At 36.0% G+C, this 9306-nt stretch overlaps 1 protein-coding gene across 1 annotated transcript in view; it reads left to right on the forward strand.

Annotated features, from left to right (window-relative positions):
- The window catches only part of EPB41L5 (erythrocyte membrane protein band 4.1 like 5), a 334801-nt gene that overhangs the window by 154729 nt on the left and 170766 nt on the right, over window positions 1-9306 (forward strand). The window contains exons 11-13 of the mRNA XM_042780516.1: window positions 4197-4366; window positions 5991-6097; window positions 7305-7332. Coding sequence (XP_042636450.1) covers window positions 4197-4366; window positions 5991-6097; window positions 7305-7332 — 305 coding nt within the window. The remainder of the gene's footprint in view (window positions 1-4196; window positions 4367-5990; window positions 6098-7304; window positions 7333-9306) is intronic.

Raw genomic sequence — 9306 nt, forward strand, 5'->3', positions numbered from 1 at the left:
CTTGCCTTGCCCCTGTTCCTGGAACTGGGGCCCACCCTTTTGCTGGCCTTAATAGTGGCCTTTTATTGCAAAACTATATTAAGTATTACATTTCTAATTTCGTATTTACATTTTTAATTCCACAATATGTTTTAGCCTAGTGTTGCAGCCTGTGTCACTCATCTGGTTGAGGTCTTCCCTTTTATCACTAACCCTCTGCTTTACCAGGTGTTATATCCTTCTCCAGGGACTGGTCACTTCTGACATTTTGACCAAAATAGTTGAGACAAAGTCTGGTCATTCTCACTTCCAAAGAGCATTCTGACTGCACTTCTTCCAGGACAGATTTGTTCTTTCTTCTGGTAGTGCATGGTGTTTTCAGTATTCTTCACCAACACTACAATTCAAATGCATCAATTCTTCTTCAGTTTTCCTTATTCATTGTCCAGCTCTCACATGCCTATGAAGCAATTGAAAAGACCATGGTTTGGGTTAGGCATACCTTAGTCTTCAATGTGATATCTTTTCCTCTTAACACTTTAAAATGGTCTTTTGCAGGAGTTTTGCCCAGTGCGGTATGACATCTTATTTCTTGACTGCTATTTCCATGGGTGTTGATTATGGATCTAAGTAAAATGAAATATCTGACAACTGCAGTCTTTTTTCTGTTTCTTGTGATGTTGCTTATTGGTCCTGTTTTGAGGATTTTTATTTTATTTATGTTGAAGTGTAATCTATATTGAAGGCTGTAGACTTTATCTTCATCAGTAAGTGCTTCAAGTCTTCATTTGCAGCAAGCAAGGTTGAGTGGTGTGCATATTGCAGTTTGTTAATGAGTCTTCCTCTAATCCTTATGCCACATTCTTCTTCATATAGTCCAGCTTCCCGGAGTATTTGCCAGTATACAGATTGAATAAGTATGGTGAAATAATACAAGTGTGAGACATAGTCTTCCTGATTTTAAACCCTGCAGTATCCTCTTGTTCTGTTCGAATGACAGCCTCTTGTTCTATGTACAGGTTCCTCACAAGCACAATTAAATGTTCTCGTATTCCCATTTTTTTTTTGCAGTGTTATTCATAATTTGTTATGATCCACACAGTTGAATGCCTTTGTGTAGTCAATAGAACACAAATATTTTTTGTTTTCAGGCAAGATCCATCTGACATCAACAATGATATCCCTGTTCCACATCTTCTTCCAAATCCATCTTGACTTTCTGGCAGTGCCTTCTCAATATACTGCTGTAACCAATTTTGAATTATATTCACCAGAATTTCATGTGTGTGTGATGTTAATGATACTGTTAGAAAATTTACACATTCTGTTGGATTGCCTTTGTTTGGAAGGGTACAGAATAGGATCTCTTCCAGTTGGTTTGCTAATAACTGTCTTCCAAATTTCTTGGCATAAATGATTAAGTGCCTCCAGTGCTGCAGCCATTCATTGAAACATCTTAATGGATATTTCTTCAACTCCTGAAGTGTCATTTTTTGCTCATTCCTTCAGTGTAGCCTAGACTTCTTTCTTCAGTATCATTGGTCTTTGATCATATGCTACTTTCTGAAATGTTTAGATGTCAACCAATTCTTTTTGGTACAGTGACTCTGTGTAGTCCTTCTTCGTCTTTTTTTTTTTTTTTTGATACTTCCGCATTGTTCAATATTTTGCCTACAGAATCCTTCAGTATTGCAATTTGAGAGTTGAATTTTTTTCTTCAGTTCTTTGAGCTTGAGAAATGTGGAATATGTTTTTCCATTTGGTTTTGTAACTCCAATTCTTTGCACATTTCATTACAATGCTTTGTCTTCTTGGGCTGCCCTTTGTAATCTTCTGTTTAAGACATTTATTTAGTCATTTTTTCCATTTGCGTTAGCTCTCCATTTAAGAGTGAGTTTCAGAGTCTCTTCTCTTCTGACATTCATTTTGGTCTTTTCCTCCTTTCCTGCCTTTTTAATGACCATTAGCTTTTTTCATGTATGATGTTCTTGGTATCATCCTGTCAGTTGTTTGGTCTTTGGTCATGGTGTTGACTGCATCAAGTCTTTTGTTCAGATGGTCTCTAAATTCAGGTAGGATATATTCAGGGTCATATTTTGGCTCTCATGGACTTTTAAAAATTTTCTTCAGCTTCAATTTGAACTTGTGTATGAGCAGTTGATCATCTGTGCCACAGCACCTGGCCTTATTTTGACTGATGATATTGAGCTTCTCTATCACCTCTTTCCACAGATGTAGTTGATCTGATTCCTGTGTGTTCCATCTGGTGAAGTTCACCTGTATAACTGCCATTTGTGTTGTTAAAAAAAGGTATTTACTATGAATAAATTATTGGTCTTACAAAATTCCACCATGCAATCTCCAGCATCATTTCTATCACCAAGGACATACCTTCCAACTATTGTAGTTTTCTTCTTTGTTTCTAATGTTTGCATTCCATTCACCAGTATTATTAATATGTCTTGACTGCATGTTTGGTTTGATCAGTTTCAGAGGTTGGTAGAAATCTTCAATTTCCTCATCTTTGGCTTTGGTGATTGGTGCATAAATTTGAATAATAGTAGTATTAACTGGTCTTCCTTGTAGGTGTATGGACATTATCCTATCACTGACAGCTTTGTACTGCAAGGTAGATCTTAAAATGTTCTTTTTGACAGTGAATAGAACACCAGTCCTCTTCAATTTGTCATTCCTGTCTTAGTAGACCATATAATTTTCTCATTGGAAATGGGCAGTATCAGTTCGTTTCAACTCACTTACGACTAGGCTATCCTTATGCCTTCCATTTCCTTTTGACAGCTTCCAGTTTTCCTAGATTCATACTTTATGCAATCCACGTTTTGATTATTAATAAATGTTTGCAGCCATTTCTTCTCATTTTGACTCATGCTCCATTAGCAAATGAAGGTCCCAAAAGCTTTACTTCATCAATGTCACCAAGGTTGACTCAACTTTGAAGAGGATGCTCTTCCCAATTGTATTTTGAGTGCCTTCCAACCTGAGAGGCTTAAATCTGTCACTACTTCAGACAGTGTTTCACTGCTATTCATAAAGTTTTCCAGTAATATTTCAGCCAGTGTTTCATTGCTATTCATAATGTTTTCAGTGGCCGATTTTTTCAGAAGTCAATGGCCCCATCCTTCTTCCCAGTCAGTCTTTCATGTTTTTTTGTCATGGATTGTCTGTGTAGCTTGTCTGAATGTTCCGCCATCTTGCCAGATATCCATCTATATAGTTTTTAAATGTACAATTATTTACTTGACCATTTGTTTTTTGGACAGTTAGGGTTTTTTGCTCATCTTTACTATTTTAAATATGATTGTGAATAAAAACTTTGCCAGTAAATGTTGATGTTTAGGATTTTTTCCTTAGAATTGCAATATAGCTCAGTTGTTACATATATGGGCTCTGGAGCCAGACTGTCTGGGTCCAAATTCTGTTTTCCACTCTTACTAGTTTTGTCATCTTGGGCAAGTTGATTAATCTCTTTAGTTCTCACTTTTCTTTTCTGTGAAATGCTGTTAATGATAGTATTTACTCTTTGGAGCAAGTCACATGAAATCCTCAGAAAAATGCCTGGGAATGTTAATGTTGTAATCAGATTCTTGTGAGTATGTTTAATATGACAAGGAATGTTAACATTTTAAAGGTTCTTGATACATACTGCGATATCATAGGCCATCATTTAATTGTAATTACACAGTTACCACTCAGAATGACAGATGAAACCTCATTTTGTGTCTCTGAGAGAAATGAGGTCACCTAAGTAGAGGGAAAACTGTTAGGAATAATTATATATTGTCTGAGAAAGAAAATTGACTGCTTGATTCCAATTCTGTAATGTTATACAGAGCTAGCTATAAGTCGTAATTTGAATTTCGGGGGCCAAACGAGATTCTTTATTATTTGATTCATGGTTTTGCTGTGGTTCTGTTTGATGCTCAGTTATAATGGTTGAGGGATCCCTGGTGATCCAGTGGTTTAAGTGCTTGGCTGCTAACCAGGAGGTTGGTGGTTTGAACCCACCAGCCACTTCATAGAAGAAAGATGCAGCAGTCTACTTCTGTAAAGATTTACAGCTTTGAAACCCAATGGGGCAATCCTGCTCTGTCCTATAGAGTCACTATGAGTAAGAAGTGATGGCAATGGGTTTGGGAATAATTGGTGGGACTGTTTGACCTAATAAATACTTCTCTTTACATCCTTTTCTTTTTTAGGGCAAAGAACAGGAGCATACGTTTGTGTTTAGGCTGGAACACCCAAAAGCATGCAAACACTTATGGAAATGTGCTGTGGAGCATCATGCCTTCTTCCGCCTCCGAGGCCCTGTCCAAAAGAGTTCTTATCGATCAGGATTTATTCGACTAGGATCACGGTTTAGATACAGGTTAATTTTAACACTGTTTGCTATATCTTTCTTTTGTAGAAGCCAAAAAGTTTAGCTCACCTCCTTATTTTAGACATGTGGAACTATGGCATAGAAAAATAAAATGGTTTACTAATGTCTTCCACTGGAAAAATACAAAGGAAAAAGTGTGGTGTTCAGTTAGTAGTTGTAATTTCTTGAATAGACAGTAAAGCATAGTCATGATGTGGTGGGTTTTATCTTCCTTTTGACTTTTGCTTTTTATACTAACCAGTCCCCAACTCAAATACATAATTTTTGTGATTTCTCCATCAGTAGCTAGAGAAACTCACTCACTGCTGTTGAGTTGATTCAACTCATAGCAACCCCTCCTTGGGTTTCCAAGGTAGTATCTCTATGGAAGTAGATTGCCTAATCTTCCTTCTGAGGAGTGGCTGGTGGGTTTGAACCACCAGCTTTCTGGTTAACAGTCCAATACCTTAGGCACTGTGCCACCAGAGCTCCCAATGGCTAGATACTATATAGAAAAAAAAGAGCTACAATGGTACAGAAGTTAAACATTTTTTGCTGCTAACTAAAAGGTTGGTGGTTTGAACATACCAGCTTTCTGTGGGAGAAAGATGCAGTATTTGTCTTACTATACATAGTAAGGGATAGTGGAAAATCAGTCTCTCTAACATTTGTGTTTCTTTATAAACCTAAATTTTCATTATATAGAGTCCTAGTTTGTTAATGAATTAGAAGTGTTTTGGTTTATTGGAGGGAGTTTTCAGCATGCCATGGGTGTCGGTCAGTATGATTTACAGATGGAGTTGATTGTGTAAATTTCATGTAAAAGAGCTTCTGTTCCACCTGTATTAAAAATGAGGCGTTCTCTGAAATAAAACTTTAATTGGAAATCAGGAAGAAAGGGAAAATAGTTTTTAAAGATATATAGAAAACTACTATAAAATGTGTATGACAATTATAAAAATTAATTAGAAAATTTGTTTGAGTTGTACACATTGAAGGGAGTACTGTGGTTGGGGAAGAGAGTTCTAAAAAAATCACAGGTATTCCAGAATTACTTAACATGTTCTTATGTGATATGCCTGTTATTTATGAAAATGCAGTTTAATCTGTGTTACATATTTCACACTAGCCTCACAGCTAAAAGAATGATATGGTAAAGAGAGAGATCAAGACTATTATATTTTGAGATACACCCTGGATCAAGCAGACATGAGACACCAGAAGAGTAGCACTCATATAGAGGGAAAGCTAGACAAGAATGCAAAGATAAGGACACAGTGAGTGGATGGTCACGGGGAAGAGAGTATTTTTGTGGTTGGGGACATTAATCAGGGCCATGAAATCAGATGTGCACGACTGTTGAATGTAAAACAAATTTGCTATGTAAATTTGCACCCAAAGCAAAAAAAAAAAAAAAAAGAGGAAAATAAAATCAGGTATTTGCAAAAGGCTATGCAAAGAAATTCTGTAAAAAAAAAAAAAAAAAGCCTATTAGTAATACTTCCTTCAGGATGAATTTCAGGACAGTGATTTGAAGGAGAACCTGAATATAGACTTTGTCTTATTTATGTATATTTGATTACTGTAGTCCTCAAGTCTCTTTGCCCTGTTAATATGTCCAATTTATTTTTAGTGGGAAAACTGAGTATCAGACCACAAAAACCAACAAAGCAAGAAGATCAACAACCTTTGAAAGAAGGCCCAGCCAACGATATTCTCGAAGAACTCTACAAATGAAAGGTGAAGTACAACATTGTTTCAAAGGCCTGCTTTTCCTTGATAGTTGAATATATTTAAATCTGTTTCTGTCAGCTAAATTACTCATGTAGTAAATCTGTTTCTGGCATAATAAATTTCATAAGGTAAAGGAAACATAGCCTATATTGTTAACTGAGGTTTAGTTTATACTCATGCCAATTTAATCACTGTTTGAGACTTTGATAAGTTCTTGTTTGTATTAACTTTTTTTTAAAGTTCTTCTGTAGAACAGTATTTTGCCTCCGTTTTTTTTTTTTTTCACTTGCAGATCCAATTTGTTATAAACTGGCTCCTAAACCACTTTTGAAATGTTAAAAACAAAATTGCATTTAATGAAGAAATTTTAAGTAAAAATTATATCATATTAGAAGGATTTTGTTAAATATGGTTTTTAATTTTCAGTATACATCATACATAGGAATTCATAAATGTTGCTTGCTGCTTAAGTTAGTTTTGTAAGAAAAAGCATAGTTAACTTTAACAAATTAAAATGTGATTTGTTTTGAACCTTAGTGTATTATAAAATACAGATCAAAATTTAGTTATGTGCAATATCAAGGTCACCGTGTCTCTGAAAACAACCACCATGATCTAATATTTGGCAGTCTTAATTTTTTTTATAAAAAGAATTTTTAAAATTTTTTTCAATATTTTCCCTATCTCAGTGTTCCTTTTGTACTCAGTATTTGACACATAGTACATATGGCTAAAAATGAAATAATATTGTTGTCAGTCTTGTTGATTCTGACTTGTGTGACCCCACATGCAGAATGAAACTGCTCTATAGGATTTTCAAGGCTGTTTTTGGAAGCATGTTACCAGGCCTGTCTTCAAGGCCGGCACCAGCCTTTCAGCTAGTAGTGGAGTAATTAACTATTTCAGTTTATGATTGTTTTAAAACTCAGGTTGCCTCTTACTGTCCACTGATGTTGATTCAGACTTTCTGGTCATTAAGGCACTTACAGATAGTTGTTTTAAAGGAAGAGATGCATATTTATTTTTATTATCTTTGTTCAGAAAATGAAAATAATAGCCGTTATTTACTTTATAGCAGAACACTTTGGTGAAATGAAGGTTTTAAATATATAATTGAGAAATACAGCTTATTACTCAAGGTTTCATTTTGATGGATAGTGGATATATCATGTAAGATGAGACTAATGCGAAGTTACCTTTTTTATTTTGTTAGCAAACACAGCAAAACCTGAAGAACTCAGGTGAGTAATATCTTATTGTTTAGGAATTGATACAGAATATTGTAGAAGTTATGTTGTTCTGTCATTAATTAATTAATTGAGGACCTATCAGGGTGTCAAGTTGTTGTCAATAACAGAGTTGTGGTAGAGAACAAGTCAACACACAATGTCAGAAAAAATTTACATAAAGAAAAATGAAACAATTGAAAGGAATAATAGTGTGGGTTGTGAGGTGTATATGCTATTCATAGTGAGAATGATACACATTTGTTGTTAGCAAGTGACAGAAGATACAAATATGAATAAATCATTGCCCTTGCACACAAGGAATTCAAAGAACAAAGGCTGATTTTCAGATAATTAATTTTATTCCTGGGATTAATCTTACTTGATAACGGTTTATAATCCTTATTTGTTTTATGTGTTGCTGGATTTGTGCTAGTATGTTGTTGTGGATTTTTGCATCTGTTTCCATAAAATAATGAGCCTGTACTTTTCTTGGATGTCTTTGTCTTCTTTTGGTACCAGTATAATTCTCGTTTTATACAATTAGTTAGGAGGCATTCCTTTCTCCTGTTTTCAGGGAAGAGTTTATAAAGAACTGGTGTTAATTCTTTAAATGTATGCTATAATTCACTGTTAAACACCTTAAGCTTGGGCTTTTCTTTGTGTGAAGTTTTAAATTTCCTAATTCAATCTCTTTATTTGTTAGGGATCTTTTCTGATGTTTATATTTCATATTGAGTCAGTTGTATAGTTTGTGTTTTTCTAGGAATTTTTTTATTCCATTTATCTAATTTGTTGACATCAAAACCAAAAAACCAAACTCACTGCCACTGAGTTGATTTTGACTCATATTGACCCCCATTGGTTTTCTAACACTGTAAATCTTTATGGAAGCAGATCACCCCATCTTCCTTCTGTGGAGCGACTGGTAGGTTTAAACCACGAACCTTTTAGTTAGCAACCAATTGCCTCACCCGCTATACCACCAGGACTCCTTATTTGTTGGCATACAATATTCATAATATTCTCTTATTATTCTATTTCTGTGGGATTAATAGTGATGTCCCCTCATTCCTTCATTTTTTTTTTTTTTATTGTGATTTGGGTGAAAGTTTACAGAGCAAATTGACTTTCCATATAGCAATTCACATACACTTTGTCTCATGACATTGACTACAATTATCCCAATGCAACAGCTCCCCTCCCACTTCCTTCCTATAGTTACCTCTTCCCTGTGTCCATCCCTTCATGCCTCCTCCCCCTGAGCTGTATGCCTGTGCATAAACAACCCTTCTTTCTTCCATGATCACTCTCTCCAAGGAGTGTATCTACTTCAGGTAAGTGTTCAACTCATATGCCTGTCTATTGTTTGGCTGGAAGCCACAGGTGTGGGTTCAATTCCAGACCTGAAGGGCAGGTAGGGGCAACAGTTGCAGTGGTTCCACCAGGCTCATACCAGACCTGGTCCTCCCCCTCCACCCCCCTTTTTTTTGCCCAAATGATTTTGAGTTTTGTTCCACATTGTTGTCCCTCTCTATCCAGGATCTCCTACATAGATCCTCCTCCAAGAGGTTGACAGTGGTAGCCGGCCACCATCTAGTTCTCCTGGTCTCATAGTCATATAGGCTGTACATTGCATGGGGTACCAGTCGATAGGACTAATTGTTTCCATGAGTCTTTGGTTTTCTTCATTATTCTTTCCTCTGGACGAGGAGATACCCATCGTTGCATCTAGATGGCTGCTTGCAAGCTTTTCAGATCTCAGTTGCTGCTCGCCAAAGTAGGAGGTGGAGCAGTGTTTTGTTGTAAATAGTGCTGAGATGAACATGGGTGTGCATATATCTGTTCTTGACGTGGCTCTCACTTCTTTAGGGTATATACCTAGTAATGGGATGGCTGGGTCAAATGGTATTTCTAATTCCAATTTACGAAGGAATCACCATACTGCTTTCCACAATGGTTGTACCATTTTACAGTCCCACCAGCAGT

The sequence above is a fragment of the Orycteropus afer genome, unplaced genomic scaffold, assembly GCF_000298275.1.
Source record: "Orycteropus afer afer isolate SDZICR_OR568_19922 unplaced genomic scaffold, OryAfe1.0 scaffold00004, whole genome shotgun sequence".
In the NCBI taxonomy this organism is placed as follows: Eukaryota; Metazoa; Chordata; class Mammalia; order Tubulidentata; family Orycteropodidae; genus Orycteropus; species Orycteropus afer.